Source organism: Callithrix jacchus, chromosome 16 (genome assembly GCF_049354715.1).
Source record: "Callithrix jacchus isolate 240 chromosome 16, calJac240_pri, whole genome shotgun sequence".
Classification (NCBI taxonomy): Eukaryota; Metazoa; Chordata; class Mammalia; order Primates; family Cebidae; genus Callithrix; species Callithrix jacchus.
Genome location: NC_133517.1, coordinates 37,106,059 through 37,127,246, shown reverse-complemented (window position 1 = coordinate 37,127,246; position 21,188 = coordinate 37,106,059). Strand labels below are relative to the sequence as shown.

The window sequence follows — 21,188 nt, the reverse complement described above, 5'->3', positions numbered from 1 at the left end:
AGTTTATTGAGGTTTTTAGCATAAAGGGCTGTTGAATTTTGTCAAATGCCTTCTCTGCGTCAATTGAGATAATCATGTGGTTTTTGTTTTTGGTTCTGTTTATGTGGTGAATTACGTTGATAGACTTGCATATGTTGAACCAGCCTTGCATCCCTGGGATGAATCCTACTTGATCACGGTGAATAAGTTTTTTGATTTGCTGTTGCATTTGGCTTGCCAATATTTTATTGAAGATTTTTGCATCTATGTTCATCATGGATATTGGCCTGAAGTTTTCTTTTCTTGTTGGGTCTCTGCCGGGTTTTGGTATCAGGATGATGTCGGTCTCGTAAAATGATTTGGGAAGGATTCCCTCTTTTTGGATTGTTTGAAATAGTTTTAGAAGGAATGGTACCAGCTCCTCTTTGTGTGTCTGGTAGAATTCGGCTGTGAACCCGTCTGGACCTGGGCTTTTTTTGTGTGGTAGGCTCTTAATTGCTGCCTCGACTTTTGACCTTGTTATTGGTCTATTCATAGTTTCAGCTTCCTCCTGGTTTAGGCTTGGGAGGACACAGGAGTCCAGGAATTTATCCATTTCTTCCAGGTTTACTAGTTTATGTGCATAGAGTTGTTTATAATATTCTCTGATGATGGTTTGAATTTCTGTGGAATCTGTGGTGATTTCCCCTTTATCATTTTTTATTGCATCTATTTGGTTGTTCTCTTTTTTATTTTTAATCAATCTGGCTAGTGGTCTGTCTATTTTGTTGATCTTTTCAAAAAACCAGCTCTTGGATTTATTGATTTTTTGAAGGGTTTTTCCTATCTCAATCTCCTTCAGTTCAGCTCTGATCTTAGTTATTTCTTGTCTTCTGCTGGGTTTGAGTTTTTTTGATCTTGCTCTTCTAGCTCTTTCAATTTTGACGATAGGGTGTCAATTTTGGATCTCTCCATTCTTCTCATATGGGCACTTAATGCTATACACTTTCCTCTAGAGACTGCTTTAAATGTGTCCCAGAGATTCTGGCATGTTGTGTCTTCGTTCTCATTGGTTTTGAAGAACTTCTTTATTTCTGCCTTCATTTCATTGTTTACCCAGTCAACATTCAAGAGCCAGTTGTTCAGTTTCCATGAAGCTGTGCGGTTCTGGGTTGGTTTCTGAATTCTGAGTTCTAACTTGATTGCACTATTGTCTGAGAGGCTGTTTGTTATGATTTCAGTTGTTTTGCATTTGTTGAGCAGTGCTTTACTTCCAATTATGTGGTCAGTTTTAGAGTAGGTGTGATGTGGTGCTGAGAAGAATGTATATTCTGTGGATTTGGGGTGGAGAGTTCTGTAAATGTCTATCAGGTTTGCTTGCTCCAGGTCTGAGTTCAAGCCCTGGATATCCTTGTTGATTTTCTGTCTGGTTGATCTGTCTAATATTGACAGTGGAGTGTGAAAGTCTCCCACTATTATTGTGTTGGAGTCTAAGTCTCTTTGTAAGTCATTAAGAACTTGCCTTATGTATCTGGGTGCTCCTGTATTGGGTCTATATATGTTTAGGATTGTTGGCTCTTCTTGTTGTATCGATCCTTTTACCATTATGTAATGGCCTTCTTTGTCTCTTTTGATCTTTGTTGCTTTAAAGTCTATTTAATCAGAGATGAGACTTGCAACTCCTGCTTTTTTTTTTTCTCTCCATTTGTTTGGTAAATCTTCCTCCATCCCTTTATTTTGAGCCTTTGTGTATCCTTGCACGTGAGATGGGTTTCCTGGATACAGCACACTGATGGGTTTTGGATTTTTATCCAATTTGCCAGTCTGTGTCTTTTGATTGGTGCATTTAGTCCATTTACATTTAGGGTTAATATTGTTATGTGTGAATTTGATACTGCCATTTTGATGCTAAGTGGCTCTTTGGCCTGTTAGTTGTTGTAGAATCTTCAGTATGTTGATGCTCTTTAACTTTTAGTGTGATTTTGGAATGGCTGGTACTGGTTGTTCCTTTCTATGTGTAGTGCCTCTTTTAGGAGCTCTTGTAAAGCTGGCCTGGTGGTGACAAAATCTCTGAGTACTTGCTTGTTCACAAAGGATTTTATTTTTCCTTCACTTCTGAAGCTCAGTTTGGCTGGATATGAAATTCTGGGTTGAAAGTTCTTTTCTTTAAGAATGTTGAATATTGGCCCCCACTCTCTTCTGGCTTGTAGTGTTTCTGCCGAGGGATCTGCTGTGAGTCTGATGGGCTTCCCTTTGTGGGTAACTCGACCTTTCTCTCTGGCTGCCCTTAGTATTTTCTCCTTTATTTCAACCTTGTTGAATCTGACGATTATGTGCCTTGGGGTTGATCTTCTTGCAGAATATCTTTGTGGTGTTCTCTGTATTTCCTGCATTTGAGTGTTGGCCTGTCTTGCTAGGTGGGGGAAGTTTTCCTGGATGATGTCCTGAAGAGTATTTTCCAGCTTGGATTCATTCTCTTCGTCCCCTTCTGGTACACCTATCAAACGTAGGTTAGGTCTTTTCACATAGTCCCACATTTCTTGGAGACTTTGTTCATTCCTTTTTGTGCTTTTTTCTCTAATCTTGGTTTCTCGTTTAATTTCATTGAGTTGGTCTTCGACTTCAGATATTCTTTCTTCTGCTTGGTCAATTCGGCTATTGAAACTTGTGCATGCTTCGCGAAGTTCTCGTATTGTGTTCTTCGGCTCCTTTAATTCATTCATATTCCTCTCTAAGTTATCCATTCTTGTTATCATTTCCTCATATCTTTTTTTAAGTTCCTTAGTTTCTTTGCATTGATTTAATACATGTTCTTTTAGCTCACAAAAGTTTCTCATTATCCACCTTCTGAAGTCTAATTCCGTCATTTCGTCACAGTCATTCTCCGTCCAGCTTTGCTCCCTTGCTGGTGAGGAGTTTTGGTCCTTTCTAGGAGGCAAGGTGTTCTGGTTTCGGGTGTTTTCCTCCTTTTTTCTCTGGTTTCTTCCCAGCTTTGTGGGTTTATCCGCTTGTCATCTGCGTAGTTGCTGACTTTTCGATTGGGTCTCTGAGTGGACACCCAGATTGTTGATGATTAAGTATTTCTGTTACTTGGTTTTCCTTCTACCAGCCTAGCCCCTTTGCTGTACGACTGCTGAGGTCCACTCCAGGCCCTGCTTGTCTGGGGTGCACCTTTAGCAGCTGTGGCACAGTGAGGGATGCTACCTGTTTCTTTTTCTGCTATCTTTGTCCCAGGATGATGCCTGCCAAATGTCAGTCTTTTGGATATAGAGGGGTCAGGGAGCTGCTTGAGGAGACAGTCTGTACTTTTTTGGAGCTCAATTGCTGAGCTGTGAGCTCTGTTGTTCATTCAGGGCTGTTAGGCTGCTATGTTTGATTCTGCTGCAACAGAGCTCATTAAAAAAAACCCTTTTTTTCTCAAATGCTCTGTGTTGGGGGGTTCGGGCTTTATTTTTCGATGTCCGACAAGGTGTCCTGCCCAGCTAGAAGGCAGACTAGCCGCTGTTTGGCTGCTGAGGCTCCACCCTGCTGTTGTGTGATTCGCCCTGTTCCTGCAGGCTCTGCTGTGGTCTCCGCCACGCCCTGCTGCGGAGTCTCTTCGTTGTAGCGTGTTGCCTCTGCAACGGCAGGCTGCGTCAGCAGTGGGCGTGTATCTCAGTAGGGACGGGTTGCCTCGGCAATGGCTGGCTGCATCAGCGGTGGGCGTGTATCTCAGTTGGGGCGGGTTGCCTCGGTAGTGGTGGACGCCCCTCCCCCACAGAGCGTCTTGGACCATCTGCTCGGGATAGTTTGAAATCGCGGTTTTGTTCGTCCCACTGGGTGTCCCAAACGATCTGTCCCTGCAGTCCCCTGGGCTGGCCTACTGTCCAAGTCTCGTTCAGTCTCAAGTCCAGCCCTCTCAAGTCTCAGGTTGCTGGTTCAACAGGGCACCTGGACAAGCGCGCCCTGTGGGGATTGCTGGGTAGGGCCAGCCGCTGCCGCCCCGGCTGCCAGCTTCGCCAGGCAGACCTACTGCCTGGCGTCCCATGTGTTTTTTATACTTGGGAGTTTCCCTGTTCTGTGGGCAACAAAGATCAGTCTGGAAATGCAGCTCCAACTCACCGTTTGTGGATTCAATGAGAGCTCCAATCCTGGGTTGTTCTCACAGCACCATCTTGAGTCCTCCCCCCAATTTTTTTATTTTTATACAATCAGTCATTTTAAAAAGAAATTTAGAAAACAAGAAAAAATATTTTATATTTACCTATTTACCATTTCTCTTGTAATATCATCTTCATATCACCTTTATTTTTGAAGGGTAGTTTTGATGGATATGAGATTCAGGTTAACAAGCTTTTATCTTTCCATACCTTAAAAATGTAATTCCATCGTCTTCTAGCTTACATTATTTCTGATCAGAATATAATGAAAATTTTTATTTGTGTTTGTATATTTTTACTGTTTATTTTTACATTTGGCTGCTATTAAGTATCTATATATCACTGGTTTCAGTGATTATTATGGTAATGTCTTGATGTATTAGTTTAGCTTTCTGCATCTGTAAGTTATATTTTTTACCAAATTTGGAATTTTTTAGTCCTTATTTCAAGTACATTTTCTTCCTCTGTGACTCCAATTATGTTTTTTAGAATGCTAGATATTGTTCCACAGGCAATGAGGTTCTACTGGTTTTTCTCTTCAGATTTTTTTTCCCCATTTGTCCTTCATTTTGGATAGTTAACATTGCTGTGTCTTCAGATTCATGGATCTTTTCTTCTGCAGCTAAGCTTATTTGTTCAATTATTCATTTCAGATATTGTATTTGTCTGCTTTAGGAGTCGTATTTGTTTTTATTTTGTATTTTTCACTGTTCTCATTATACTAATATTTTCAGTGAAATCTTTAAAAATATTTGTAATAGCATTTAAAAGGCTATTTGTCTGCTACTTCTGTCTTCTCTGGGTCTATTAATGATTTTTCTCCTGGTTAGGTTTCTGTGTCTTTTTATGTGCAGTACATTTTTATTGCTTGCTGTGAACGTTATGTTATTGTGAAGGGTCGTTTTAAAGCTTTATTTCAGCAAGTCTATAGTAGCCTTTGCTTTTGGGCCAATTTAATCCTTCTACAAAGGTTGTTTCTTTTTTTTTTTTTGAGATGGAATCTCACTCTGTTGCCTGGGTTGGAGTGCAGTGGTGAGATCTTGATCATGGCAATCTCCACCTCCTGCAGTTTAAGCAATTCTCTGCCCCAGCCTCCTGAGTAGCTGGGATTACAGGCATGTGCCACTACACCCAGCCAATTTTTTGTATTTTTAGGAGAGACTGCGTTTCACCATCTTGGCCAGACTGGTCTTGAATGCCTGACCTCATGATCCACCCACCTTGGCCTCCTGAAGTGCTGGGATTACAGGAGTGAGCCGCCGCACCTGGCTAGCATTATTATTATTATTATTATTATTATTATTATTTTTTTTTTTTCCTGAGCTCTCTACTAAAAGTCTTCAATGTTCAGTGAAGCTGCTTAGAACTCACATGTCTCCCAGCCCTATGTGAGCTCTGGGAATTGTATCACTTAAAGCTCCCTGGTAGTTGTTCTTTGCCTGGCCTCATGGAATCTCACACTAAACATGTACAGCTTATTATTTGTCTAAAGCCTCAGTGAGACTCTATTCAGCTTTATGGAGTTCTATTAATATCTCTGCATACTTTCCTCCTTGGAGGAACTCTTAGAAACCTTAGTTTCCTCAGCCTTCCCAAACTGATCTATATCTTCTTAACTCAGTGTGAATGCCATCTTCTGCTTGGGTTCCTCCTCCTCATCCTACCATCTATAGTACCTTTAGAAAAAAATCTGGAGTATCTTAGGGCTTATTCATTTTCCTTCTTTCAGAGATCGCAATCCTTCCCTGCTTGCTGTACAGTATCTGTACATAATTGTGGCATATATCTGTTTTTTTTTTTCCGAGATGGAGTTTTGCTCTTGTTACCCAGGCTGGAGTGCAATGGCGTGATCTTGGCTCACCGCAACCTCCGACTCCTAGGTTCAGGCAATTCTCCCTCCTTAGCCTCAGTAGCTGGGATTACAGGCACGCGCCACCATTCCCAGCTAATTTTTTGTATTTTTAGTAGAGACGGGGGTTTCACGATGTTGACCAGGATGGTCTCTATCTCATGACCTCGTGATCCACCCGCCTCGGCCTCCCAAAGTGCTGGGATTACAGGCTTGAGCCACCGTGTAGCGTATATCTTACTCAGGTTTCTTGATATTTACAGCAGAAGGGTAAGTTCATCATGTCTAGAGGCAGAGGTCTGTGCTAGTTTAATTTTAATTCTGATTTATTCTTATTCAAGTAGTACTTAGTTAATGGGAATCCTGCCCAGCTGATTATACAAGGTGCAGTAGGGGCAGGCCTCTGAGATTTGGGCTTTTGTATTGACTTGCCAGGCATACATTCCAAGTAAGTGCAGACTGGGCCATCCTAAATCACAAGATTAGTAGCAAGACATATCAATTTTCTTAGGTTATTCTCTCATTACTTTAGAGTGAGTGAAGTTTTAAAAAATACTTCAGTTTTCTTATGCCCTCTTGACTCAGAACCCATTCTTATAAATCATGTTTTCCTTATGCGAAGTGATATAGCTGTATTGCTAATCGACTGCATCCTTTTACAATTTCAGGAGCAGCATTTCTTGCTATTACAACTATCTATGCTGAGACTGGTTCAGGTTTTGTAGTACCGAGTGCTTCTGCCAAAGCAGGCGTGGAAGCCATGAGCAAGTAAGAACTTCCTTGTCAATTCTGTTGCTAAACATAAATAATACAGTTTGGTGGCTCAGGGAACTAAATTGCTGCTTTCTGGTCTCCATCCAGAGAAAAGTAAAACAAAGACTTGGATTCACCATGAGACACAAATTTTATCTCCCAGATAAGTCCTATTCATCTATAGCAGCACTGTCCTTTGGAACTTTCTGCAGTGATGGAAATGTTCTGTAAATATGCACTATCCAATAGCCACATGTAGATATTGAACCCTTGGAATGTGGCCACTGTGACAGAGAAATTAAATTAAAAAAATTAATAGTTGTATATGGCTAGTAGCTATGTATTAGACACCACAGGACTATAGCTTTTTTGATTTCTCACAGATCTTTAGCAGTGCCATCCCTAAGCTCTCTCATAAGCACATCTTTATTCTTTTATTGCACATACTGTATAAGATTAATAGTACTACACAGACCATGAGCACTTGCCAAGTCCAGTGGCATTTTCTCAGCAGAGTATGACTGCCTTTTTTTTTTTTTGAGACAGGGCTTCACTCTGTTACCCAAGCTGGAGTGCAGTGGTGCAGTCACAGCTCATTGCAGCCTTAATTTCCCAAACTCAAGCTATCCAAACTCAAGCTGCCTTAGCCTCCCAAGTAGCTGGGACTACAGCACCTGGCTAATTAAAAAAATTTTTTTGTAGAGATGAGGTCTTGTTATGTTGCCCAGGCTGGTTTGGCACTCCTTACCTCAAGAAATCCTCCTGCCTCAGCCTCCCAAAGTGCTGGGCATGAGCCACCATACCCAGCCATGATTGCTTTTTGAATTTGTTCTCCATTGGCCTTTTCCATTATCTTTGATATAATGGGGGTTCTCATCATTTCATGGCTTGTCTGGCTTACTATAATCATGGCATATTTCTTTGCTAGCAGTCTCTTTCCCCTGTATTTTTAATTCACATTTTCACTAGAATTATCTTTCTAAGAACATATAAGTCTGCTCATGACATTCCCCAGCTAAAACAGATCATTTCTGGTCACTCTTTGGAATAAAAGCCAGAACTCACTATGACATTCTAAACAACTTGTCTCTGGCCATTGTTAATTAATTTATTCATTCAGTAAATATTTATTGTATGCCTTATGTGTGCTTGGTCCTAGGGATATGATAGTGATATAAATCAAACAGTTCTCATTGTCAGCTGAGTTTTAATTTTTTTACTATTCCATTTATTTTTATGCTTTAATTTACATTGAACTGTTCCATGGTTCCCCAAACTTACAATACATTTTCATATATCTATGCCTGAGTTATATTGTTGTTAGAATTTTTCTGTAGTGTTTTATGTACTTCCTTTGGGATGTTTTTAATCATTCCCTTCTCTCTGTGCCTTAAAATTTGTTTAATTCAATCTAGTGAGAGGGCAAACTCTAATAAATAGATTCTAAAATGAAGATAAGATACTAATATAGCAGCGGCAGAGAGTAGGGCATGGCTGCCTTTTTCATAACATTAAGCTATCTGACTTCCCAATTTAAGCGTGAGTTCTGTGAGAGAAGGGACCATATGTTTGCATCCTTAGTACCTAGAAGGGCCTGGTCCATAGCTGGTACTCCATGCTTGTAGAGCTGAATTATTGTACTCTTCTTTTAGTAGTCCCAGTGAATTTTTAAATATTTAAATCAGTAAATACACATTAGTTTGAGATAGAAATATTTATTCACAAGCTGAATCTTAGTCTGAATAGAGATAATTACCATTTTTAAGGTCAGGTGGTGTTGGAAATAAAGGATGAGAACTTGACTATTTTGGCAGCATTTGTACAATGTCAATATTCGTTTTGTTGGTACTATTTTATCTTGTTAAAACTTTCCATTTCATGTCCTTTAAGAACTGATTTTGTGCTGCTTTTCTTTGTATTCCTGCATATAAGAGATGCTCAATAAACATGTGCCTTCCTTTATAGCTTGAGTTCCCCTTGACCTTCTTCTTATACTTTATAGTACACAGTCATACTAAATAAGGCATTGGAGGCTCCCAAATTCTACATGTTGTTTGGGCCCTTGCCTTTTACCCATACTGACCCATATGCCTTGGCTGTCTTCCTTTCTCCATCTGTATTAGTCTGTTCTCACACTGCTATGAAGAAATTTCTGTGACTGTGTAATTTGTAAAGAAAAGAGGTTTAACTGACTCACAGTTCTGCATGGCAAAGGAGGCCTCAGGAAACTTACAATTATGGTAGAAGGCACCTCTTCAAAGGGCAGCAGGAGAGGGAATGAGTGCCAGGTGAAAGGGGCCTCTTATCAAACTATTAGATCTTGTGAGAACTTACTGTCACGAGAACAGCATGGAGAAAACTGCTCCCATCACTCAGTTGTCTCTACCTGATCTCACCCTTGACATGTGGGGATTATTACAATTCAGGGTGAGATTTGGGTGAGGACACAGAGCCAAACCATATTACCATCTTACTGTCTTAATTTCTCATCTCATTCTCCTTTCCCCTGCCTCTTGCCTATTACTTCTTCACCCATAAACTCAAATGTTACCTCTTCAGAGAAGCCCTCCCTATCACTCCTACTTAGGTTCTTCCTTTAAGCAGGTATGACTCACATCACAGAATTCCTAGCCTAGTAACTAGTTTATTATATAACCAACCCCACCTCTCTTGAGAGGAAGGGACTGCTCTTTTGAGAGCAGGGATTGACTTTATTTGAGGCTAAACAATATTTATAGTTTTGACATGTGGCAAGTATATGATAAACATTTGTTGAATGAACAATAATAATGGCTAACATTGAATATATTGTTCTTAGCATTTAAACACGCAGAGCTAACTGTATGAGGTGGATTCATTATCAAATTACAATAGTTCTTCAGTTTATCAGCTAGCCTAATGATAGTTGAAAGATCATGCTAGCAACTGAACAAATGTATCTGGCATACCTCTGAGTAGAGAGAGGATGGCTTTTCCTCTAGGCAGATTTTTTTAACAGGTTGCTGTTAAGAAAATAGATTCTGCTCAGTACAGTAATTCTACTAAGACATGAAGCAATTTAGAGTAGATACATTATAAATAAATGCCCAGGGTAGCTATGGCAATGAACTTTGTCAAAAACATCACTCGGAGAAGCAATTTTTATGTATGTTTTGTCTGAAACATACAGCCCACCCATTTCACTAAAATGCATTCATGGATTAAGTCAGATTAATAGGCTATCCTTAGGTTGCATGTGCCCTATTCTGTAGAACTGGTTTTACTGAACTTGCCTTTGAAATGATGCTGTAAGACTATATTAATGGATATGTGATAGTTTCATAGAACATAGCCCTTTTTTTTTTTAATTATACTTTAAGTTCTGGGATACATGCACAAAATGTGCAGGTTTGTTACATAGGTATGCATGTGCCATGGTGGTTTGCTGCACCCATCAACCCATCATCTACATTAGGTATTTCTCCTAATGCTGTTCCTTCTCTAACCCCTCAGCCCTTGACAGGTCTTGTGTGTGATGTTCCCCTCCCTGTGTTCATGTGTTCTTATTGTTCAACTCCCACTTATAAGTGAGAACATGCAGTGTTTGGTTTTCAGTTCCTGTGTTAGTTTGCTGAGAATGATGGTTTCCAGCTTCATCCATGTCCCTGCAAAAGACATGAACACATCCTTTCTTATGGTTGCATAGTATTGCATGGTGTATATGTGCCACTATTTTTTAAAATCTAGTCTATTGATGGGCATTTGGGTCGGTTCCAAGTCTTTGCTATTGTGAACAGTGCTGCAAGAAACATACGTGTTCATGCAACTTTATAGTAGAATGATTTATAATCCTTTGGGTATATACCCAGTAATTGGATTGCTGAGCCAAATAGTATTTCTTGTTCTAGATCCTTGAGGAATCGCCACACTGTTTTCCACAATGGTTGAACTAACTTACATTTCCACTAACGGTGTAAAAGAGTTCCTATTTCTCCACATCCTCACCAGCATCTGTTGTTTCCTGACTTTTTAATGATCGCCATTCTAACTGGCATGAGATGGTATCTTATTGTAGTTTTGATTTGGATTTCTCTAATGACCAGAGATGATGAGCTTTTTTTCATATGTTTGTTGGCTGCATAAATGTCTTCTTTTGAGAAGTGTCTGTTCATATCCTTCACCCACTTTTGATGGGATTTTTTTTTCTTGTAAATTTGTTTAAGTTCTTTGTAGATTCTGGATATTAGCCCTTTGTCAGATGGATAGATTACAAAACTTTTCTCCCATTCTGTAGGTTACTTTTTCACTCTGATGATTGTTTCTTTTGCTGTGTAGAAGTTCCCATTTATCAACTTTGAACTTAGCCCATTTTATGTATTGCACGGATACAGTGTTTTAAGATTGTTATACAACACAATTTTTCTTTTGTAAGTCTAGGAAGACTTAAACAATTTTTCGTATTAGAAACAATTGTGCTTTTCCTGAGCAATTAGCTTGTTCTTTCTTTAAGGATACTGTGGATTGTATTACTGATTAGGCTTGCCTTTTTTTGTGTAGAGTCATCGAAAGAGTAGATTCAAATTTGTGATGTGACTATTGCAGTTTTATGGAACTTCACACACTTCAATACATTTAGATATTAGCTTCATTCTTGGCTTCTTTATATTTCCTAATCCTGGCATTTCTCTCTTTATCTTGCTTTTTTTCTTTCCTTTCTTTCAAATTATTTTATCTCCCTCATTTGCATTCTTTTAAGCTACCTTGTCATTTTTAAAAATTATAATAAGTATATATACATACAAATATACATATAAATATAAATTTTTAAAATAAATTTAGATTTTAAAAGAGCTATCTGTCAAGTAAGCTTTTAAAACAAGTTCCTTTGAAGTTCTTTGTTTGCTATTAGTGTTATAATTTGCTTTAGGACATTAAGCAAGATTTTGTTAGATTCCTATTTCCATTCAAGTTTAGTTCAACAATTATATTAAAGGATGTTAGTTAGACATGGATGTGGTTAATATTTTCAATTGATGTAATCTTTTACTCAAATAAAGCACTTGTGATGTTATAGACATTGTAATCCAATGATACAGGGTTATTAGTAAAGTTATAATGAGCTTTGTAACTACAAGACTAAACTCCAGAAAATGTGAGGGAAGGGCATGAAGCACTCATGTTTTTATGTGAGTAATGAATACTTTAAAAATGTATATTGACATTGGACTTAATGTTCTTTTTTTTCTTCTTTTTCTGGACTTAATGTTCTAATGTACAAATGCTAGGTGGTATAGCATAGTGGTTAAGGACACTAAAATGTAAACAGTAGGTTGTACAGTAGAGTGACTAAGGGTACAGACTGAAGCTAGACCTCTTGAGATTGACAAATTGGCCATATGACCTAGAGAAAATAATGTAACCTTTCTGTGTCCAAGTTACATTATCTGTAACATAGGGAACAATAAGAGTACCTACCTGTTGGGGTTGTAATCTCTAGCATGTAGTAAGCATCCAGTGAGTCTCAGTTATTACTGTTTTTAATATACAGTATAATATTTCAGAATGTATGTTGTTGATTTTAATTTTTAGATCTCTTGCGGCTGAATGGGGTAAATATGGTATGCGATTCAATGTGATTCAACCAGGGCCTATAAAAACCAAAGTAAGTTGTATTTTGCTTATTATTACATTGTGAATGATTAAATAATGAAAAACTAATAAATATATTCTGGTTGTTATGTAAAGGACTTTCCAGAGATGCCTGGGTTTAGAGCCCTGGTTCTAGGGAAAAGGCTTTTGCTTTTATTCATTATCAAATATAAGAAAGAGGCAGGCAGGAATATAGCAGCTATGCAATTTCTTCATAATGTCTATTTCAGTGCCTTAATCATCTTTTGAGATCTTTTATGCCATCAGTTTTGGCACTTTGTCTGATTTGTTTCAGTGGTCTGTTACTGTCCTCTATTTGTCAACTTTCACTACATTTTAAAGGCTCTTACATTGTCTGACATCCTGATTTTTTTCAAATCAAGAAAATATAACTATATTTTTAGTTTAATAGATGCTCTTGTAATTTATTATACAGGCTTAGTCTTGCTATAGGTAGCATTTTCCTTGACTCATGCCTATTCCCTTTCACTCTCAGTCAATTATGCATGCCATCTAACGCCCACATCTCTCTGATTATAAATCTGTCTGACAGCATGGATTTCACCTGTAAGTAATAATCCTTGCAGATACTCATTGCAACTTGTAATTATCTCTAATGTTGTTACAGATGTTGCTCAGAATGTCCACAGCTTCTCTGCTCTCTCATTACCCCAGAATAACTTCACTCTCACACTCTTGGTTTTCACCTAAAGCAAGAATTTATAATGCTAACCAGATGTAATGTTAAAAGCCCAGGCAAAATTTGGTAACTTTTTTCAGTTCTATAAACAGACTGGAAAATAATACCAAGGGATATTTGGATTATAGGTAGCTCTGGGTATTAAATAGTAACTTGAAAATGGCCATATTAGTTTATTTAGCAGTTTAAAGGATGGGAAATGGAAATAAAAACTTCCTGAGTGACTGGAACTTGATGGACTATCTTATTTATCTGTCACGTCAATACTAAACAGTCTAATAAAATTAGTGGAGAAAACCTTAAAAACATACCTTAAAACACATGATTGAAGGTGGCCATGTCCTAAGCATATCTGAAAAGAAGCTTATAGACACAGAGGCATCTCTCCAAGACCCCCATATCTAGGGGAAAAAATCACCTGCATTTTATTTATTTATTTATTTAACATATATTTATTGACTGCCCTCTGTATGCAAGGGTACTGAGAAAGATACAGAAATATCTCTGAGAAAGTGCTTACCTGCAAGGAATTTATGGTCAAGCCACTGAGATAGGAGTTGTACCCAAATAATAAGTATTTACTGTTAAAGAGATTAAAAGAAAGCTGAAGTGTAGAAACTCCCTAGTATGCACTTTTTAGAACCAGGATCAGGACCAGTTGCTACACCTTGTCTCTGGGCTTTATACCCTCCTGGGAAGAACTGGAGGTCTCTCATGGAGTCCCCTGAGTGTTTGTTCTGTCTTATGCCTGTGTTACTGAGAATAACTGTCACCTAAATTTCAATGCACTAGTACAGAAAAATTCAGTTGTTTTTATTAATCAGTGCACATCCGTAATTCATCTTGGTCTGTTCCTTCACATCATTGGCAGAAAGCAAATTGGCCAATTTAGTTACAGTTTTTCTCTCTCTAGAATCTAATTGAATTTCTACATACTTGTTTTCTTCCTTTTCCAATATTTTGGGATGAAAGAAGAAAATAAATTTTCTCTTAAATATTTCCCATGAGTCACTTTTCTGCATTTACTAAATAAAAAGCTAGTAATACCACTGCCTTTACACTAAGCTTATACATATTTCAGAGTACTTAAATATATATTTTTCATTTGAGGCTTATAATAATTTTGTGAGGTAGCTAAGATATATATCCTTATTTTACATAGAAGAAACTAAGATTAAAAGGGTTATATTTTCCAGTGATCTACTTTTTTAAAAGAAGAATTTGGTGAAATTCTTTTTTACTTACAAAGTCTAAGATGTTAAGCTGCATGGTAGCATGCCATTTTATACACATTTTTTTTTTCTTAAGTAGGAAAGGAATTGCACTGAAAAACTCAACACAACCTAATTGTTTTCTTAATTTCTAAGGGTGCCTTTAGCCGTCTGGACCCAACTGGAGCATTTGAGAAAGAAATGATTGACAGAATTCCCTGTGGTCGCCTGGGGACTGTGGAAGAACTTGCAAATCTTGCTGCTTTCCTTTGTAGTGATTATGCTTCTTGGATTAATGGAGCAGTAAGCGTCATTTCTCTTCACTTTTTTTCAGGAGTGTGTTTAGGGCAGGGAGGACTGTTGTGGAACCAATCATGACAATGCTGAATGTAAATATGATTTAAAATATGTATTTAGCTGTAATATCAAAATATTACATATATTGTTTAGCCTATGACATTTATTCAGTGATGTATTCATCTGTTCTCACACTGCTAAAGATGTACCTGAGACTGTGTAATTTATAAAGAAAAGAGGTTTAATTGACACAGTTTTGCATGTCTGAGGAGGGCACAGGAAATTTACAATTATGGCTGAAGGGGGAGAGTCACGTCTTACATGGCAGCAGGCAATAGGGAGAGAGAAAAGGGAGACAGAGAGAGAGATGTGTGTGTGTGAAGGGGAAGGAGTCCCTTATAAAACCATCAGGTCTTATGAGAACTCACTCATGAGAATGAGAAGGGCATGGGGGAAACTGCCCCAATAATCCAATCACCTCCTACCGGGTCTCTCCCTCCACACCTGGGGATAATTGTGAGGATTACAATTCAAGGTGAGACTTTTGTGGAGACACAGCTAAACCATATCAAGTGATAAATTAATAGATGCAAGTTACCTTGGTAGATATACCTTTAAGATGATCTTCGAGATTTGGTAGAGTTTTGAAATTGTGAAGATGTTAGGAATAGAATTTTAAACTGAATAAATCAATTTAGGTCTAATTATGAGTTTTATCTTTAAAATTTCACCTTTGATTAAAGTGCCAAAGAGATATTCCATCCAATTAGTATAGGAAAATGGTTAGTGGTTCAGAAACTTTTTAATAGGGGTTAGTTTCGGAGTTTAAAAATTTGTTTTTCCAGGTCATTAAATTTGATGGTGGAGAGGAAGTACTTATTTCAGGGGAATTCAACAGTCTGAGAAAGGTAATGCCATTTTGTGTGTATAATGTAATATCAACAGCTAAGATACTAGCTTTAAAAACATGTAAAAAGCACATTAAATTGACATCTTTTTGTGTTAGGTCACCAAGGAGCAGTGGGACACCATAGAAGGACTTATCAGGAAGACAAAAGGTTCCTAAGACCACTCCAGCCTTCATCTTGCTTACAATCAAGGGAATAGAAATGAAACAAACGATCTCTTATCTTTTGACTATTTCAAGTCTAATAAATTGTTAATTAACAAACATTCATTGAGTATGTATTATGTACCAGGCCAGTGATAGCCACTGTATATTCAAAGATGAAATATAGGCCTTCAAAACATTAAAAAATAAAGGAGGCATAGGGAGAGTAGGTAAAGACTTTGATAGAGGTAAAAAATGCATAGAAGTGCAGAGAGAACATATCTTTTTGGCTTGGAAAATCAGGAGAAACTCAATGGTGGGAGTGGCATTTGAGTTATATATTGTACTATACCTATAATGATGGGCCTAAAAGAAAGAAATTAGAGGATACATACTACATTTAATAGACTATGCCTTTCTAGTATATTTTCTTTTCACTAGACTTCTGAATTATCTTCTTTGGGTAACTTAGTATTAAGTTAATTTTTACTAAGACCTTTTCGTAACCTTTAATTTTTAGTATGACGTATTTGTAGCCATGTATTTTATTTAATACTGAATAAGCTGTAGCCCTTGCCCTCTCAAAATTCATTATCTAGCAAGATAGTCAAACTTAAAAATAACTATTTATGATACATTGTGGTAAGTATTATTACAGCAGTATTTAAATGTGGAAGAGGAAGTAATTCATTCTGTCTCTAGAATTTAGAGGATGTGATGCCTAGGAGATAGCATGCCATCCCAGCTGTAAAAGAAGTAGATTTCTCTGGGTAAAAAAGGTAAACAAAGTCTATAAAATATTTTTGTGTTTCATCTGATTAAGTTTCATGTTTGGTTTGACTAATTTGTCATCCTGAGAATCAAATAATAAGAAATCCAAAGTCCCAAGTCTACAGAGCTATACTTTTGATCTTATATTTTTAAAATGTCCACTTTGCTTTCCCAGGAGTCACTCATAACACGTTCATTAGACTGACTATTCCCATTGCCCGAGTTGCCAGCAGAGGAAACCAGCTTCCATCTTTCCTCATCTGAACAAATCTGCAAAGGAATCCAGTTTTCCTGTTTGAATTTGTATGCCACAAGCCCCATATGGAAACTCCTATTGCATTGACAGTTAATTGTGTATATAAATTACATTTACTACATTTAATTATGTATATAGAGAGGAATGTTACAGGTTTGGAATAAGTGGCCTGACATTTTCTCCACATGCTTGCAATACAATACTCTTAAAATAAAATGCAGACAGGTACCTAGTCTCTATTTTACCTTTAATACTAACTCTGTATATCAGTCTGTTCTCATGCTGCTAATAAACACGTAACCAAAACTGGGTAGTTTATAAAGGAAAGGAGTTTTATTTACTCACAGTTCAGCCTGGCTAGGGAGGCCTCACAATCATGGAAGAAGGTGAATAAGGAGCAAAGTCATATCTTACATGGCGGCAGGCAGGAGGGCTATGCAGGAAAACTCCCAGTTATAAAATCATCAGGTCTCGTGAAACTTATTCACTATCACACTAGTGTGTTGATTTTGTGTTCACACATCTGTAGTGATAGTTTATCACTCATTCCATTTCCAAACCCACCTTCCCATCCACCTCTATCCAAACACATAAAGACCTACTCTTTCCCTCCACTGATTCCACCAATATAGTCATATTTCTCCTTTTGGTTAAATTGATACTAAATGTTTACACTTATATAACTTAAATATTATTTTTCCAGTGTTTTTTCAACCTTTTTTAAAAAAAAATTCAGATTATATGATAAATCAGATTCTTTTTAAGATAAATATTATTTTTAGCATTCTATTGTTTTGATGTACCATAATTTATTTATTGGAAATAGGCCTATTTATATTTATCATTTTTATCTTTTAAAATATTTATAGAGACAGTTTCTTGCCATATTTATCAGGCTGGTCTTGAACTTCTGACCTCAAGTGATCCTTCTGCCCTGGCCTCCTGAAAGTCTGGGGTTGTAGGCATGAGCCACTGAGCCTGGCCTTTGTGTTAAAATTTTTTATTATTTATTTATTTTAAAATATGTTTTATTGTACTTTAGTTCTGGGGTACATGTGCAAAACATGCAGGATTGTTGCATAGGTACATACATGGCAATGTAGTTTGCTGCCTGCATCTCCCCGTCACCTATATCTGGCATTTCTCCCCATGTTATCTCTCCCCAACTTCCCTACCCGCCGCTGTCCCTCCCCTAATCCCCCACAACAGACCCCAGTGTGTGATGGTCCCCTCCCTGCGTCCATGTGTTCTCATTGTTCAATACCTACCTATAAGTGAGAACATGCGGTGTTTGTGTATCTGTTCTTGCATCCGTTTGCTGAGAGTGATGGTTTCCAGATTCATCCATGTCCCTACAAAGGACACAAACTCATCATTTTTTATGGCTGCATAGTATTCCATGGTGTATGTGTGCCACATTTTCCTTGCCCAGTCTATCATCAATGGGCATTTGAGTTGGTTCCAGGTCTTTGCTGTTGTAAACAGTGCCACAATGAACATACATGTGCATGTGTCTTTATAATAGAATGATTTATAATCCTTTGAATATATACCTAGTAATGGGATTGGTGTGTCAAATGGAATTTCTGTTTCTTTGCAGTGTTCTCTGTATTTTCTGGACTTTCCCCTGATAATATCCTGAAGAGTGTTTTCCAGCTTGGATTCATTCTCTCTGTCACATTCAGGTACACCTATCAAATGTAGATTAGGTCTTTTCACATAATCCCATATTTCTTGGAGGCTTTGTTCATTTCTTTTCACTCTTTTTTCTCTAATCTTGTCTTCTCATTTTATTTCATTGAGTTTATCTTCAATCTCTGATATCCTTTCTTCTGCTTGGTTGATTCAGCTGTTGAAACTTGTGTATGTTTTGAGAAGTTCTTGTGTTGTGTTTTTCAGCTCCATTAAGTCATTTATATTCTTCTCTAAGCTGTTTATTCTCATTAGCATTTCGTCAAACCTTTTTTCAAGGTTCGTAGTTTCTTTGCATTCGGTTAGAACATGTTCTTTTAGCTCAGAGAAGTTTGTTATTACCTACCTTCTGAAACCTGTTTCTGTCAGTTTCTCAGACTCATTCTCCATCCAGCTTTGTTCTTTTGCTGGTGATGAGTTGTGATCCCTTGGAGGAGGAGAGGTGTTCTGGTTTTGGGTGTTTTCATCCTTTTTGTGCTGGTTTCTTCCCATTTTTGTGTATTTATCTACCTGTGGTCTTTCTAGTTGGTGTCTTTTGGATGGGGTCTCTGAGTGGATGTACTTTTTTGTTGATGATGAAGCTATTTCTTTCTCTTTTTTAGTTTTTCTTCTAACAATCAGGCCCCTGTGCTATAGGTTCACTCCAGACCCTGCTTGCCTGGGGATCACTTGCGGTGGCTGCAAAACAGTAAGGGTTTCTGCCAGTTTCTTCTTCTGTTAGCTTTGTCCCAGAAGGATACCCACCAGATGTCAGCCTGAGCTCTCCTATATGAGGTGACTCTTTGGATATATGGGGGTCAGGGAGCTGCTTGAGGAGATAGTTGTCCCTTTTAGGAACATAAGTATTGAGTTGTGAGCTCCGTTGTTCTGTTCAGAGATGCTGGGCAGGTACGTTTAAGTCTGCTGCAGTGGAACTCATAACTGCCTTTTTTTCCCAGGTGCTCTGTCCTGGGAAGGTGGGGCTTTATAAGTTCCTGATGTGTTCCTGCCTTTTCTCAGAGATGCCCTGCCCAGTGAGGAGGTAGCCTACTCACAGTCTGTGAGCAAAGGCATTGCTGAGCTGCCATGGGCTCTGCCCAGCTGCTGTATGAACTTCCTTGCAGTTTTGTTTATATAGTTAGAACTACCTCTGTAACGACGGTCTCTCTCAGTAATGGCAGACTGCCTCTGTAATGGCAGATTGCCCAGTAATGGCGGATTGCCTCGGTAATGGTGGACTGCCTTTGTAATGGATGACTGCCTTGGTAATGGCAGACTGCCTCAGTAGTGGCAGACTGCCTCGCTAATGGCGGACACCCTTCTCTTGACAGAGCTGAACTGTCCTGGGTCCAGCTGTGCTTGCTGTGAAACTCTCAATCCAGAGCATTTCAGATTGCTGGTCTTTGTGGGGGTGGGACCCGCTGAGCCAGATCACCTAGCTCCCTGTTTCAGCCCGCTTTTTCAGTTGAATGGGCGGCTCTATCTCCCACGTGTTCCAGGTGCCAGGTGAAACAGCTTCCCAAATTTGTGTGAGTTTTTATGCAGAGACCCAGCTGAAACATCCGTGCTGGAAACTCACCGTGCTTTTCTGCCTGGGAATCTCCTGGTCTGTGGGCAGTAATAACTCGTTTGGAAACGTGGTGTTCTTTCACCCTCTGCATTGTTCTCTGGGAACTGCACTCCAGAACTGGTCCTATTCAGCCATCTTGGATCCCTCCAAGCAAGATTTTTTATATTTTAATGTTTTTCAAGAATGCTGATGCCTCTCCCAATGCATTTTAAAATTAGTATTAATATTACTTTTGATTGGCAAATCACAATTGAATTCATTTATTGGGTGCCTTGTACATTTAAGGGATACAGTGTGATGTTTTGATAAATGTGTATAATGTGGAATAATTAAATCAAGCTAATTAACATATCTATCACCTCTCTTACCTATTGGCTTTTATGGAGAGACACTTGAAATGTAATTTTATTTGTTAATTTTAAATATGCAACACATTATTATTGACTATAGTCATGCTGCAATAGGTCTTAAAACCTGTTCTCTCTATATGAAATTTTGTACACTTTGATCAGAAATCCCTACCCCCTTCTCCCCACTCCCCTAACCTCTAGTAAACTCATTCTACTTTCTTTTATTTTTTTTTTGAGATGGAGTCATGCTCTTGTCCAAGCTGGAGTCCAATGGTGCAATTTCAGCTCACCACAACCTCCGCTTCCCAGGTTCAAGTGATTCTCCTGCCTCAACCTCCCGAGTAGCTGGGATTACAGGTGCATGCCACCACACCCAGCTAACTTTTTGTATTTTTAGTAGAAAGGGGGTTTCACCATGTTAGCCAGGCTGGTGTTGAACTCCTGACCTCAGGTGATCTGCTCGAGTCAGCCTCCCAAAGTACCAATCATCATTCTACTCTCTGCTTCCATGAGTTCAGCTTTATTGGATTCTATACATAAGAGAGATCACAGGTTACTTTTATTTTTCAGTATTATAAACTTCGAACATTTTTCTATGTAACACATTTTTAAAATTTGGAAATTTTTCCTCATTTCTAGAAATAGTATTAATCAAAGTTGTGAAGCTTTTAAAGCTTTTTTGATATACATATCCAATTGTTATTCTAAAGATTTGTATGAGTTTAAACCCTCCTGAGTAATGTGTGACAGTGCCCGTTTCAACAAATACCTGCCAACACTGAGAACTATTCAGCTTTTTTACATGTAACAAATGATAGTTCCATTAAAAACTTATTTAATTATTAGTGAGATTGCATACTTTTTACATTTGTGAATTTCTTGTCTTTTTACCTAATGGTATCTTAAGGGGTATTGTAAAAATTTTGATTTGTATGAGTTTGCATGCAATTTTTTCTTCTGCTAAAGAAAAAAATAGTTCTTTTA

General features: G+C 38.1%; 1 protein-coding gene across 1 annotated transcript in view; it reads left to right on the top strand.

Annotated features, from left to right (window-relative positions):
* DECR1 (2,4-dienoyl-CoA reductase 1) overlaps positions 1 to 15,706 on the top strand; it is a 47,295-nt gene extending 31,589 nt beyond the window's left edge. Inside the window, exons 6-10 of the mRNA XM_008982873.5 lie at positions 6,615 to 6,714; positions 12,268 to 12,340; positions 14,395 to 14,541; positions 15,381 to 15,443; positions 15,542 to 15,706. Of these exons, the coding sequence (XP_008981121.2) occupies positions 6,615 to 6,714; positions 12,268 to 12,340; positions 14,395 to 14,541; positions 15,381 to 15,443; positions 15,542 to 15,601 (443 nt within the window). The 3' untranslated portion in view covers positions 15,602 to 15,706. The remainder of the gene's footprint in view (positions 1 to 6,614; positions 6,715 to 12,267; positions 12,341 to 14,394; positions 14,542 to 15,380; positions 15,444 to 15,541) is intronic.
* The last annotated feature ends 5,482 nt before the right edge of the window (positions 15,707 to 21,188 follow it).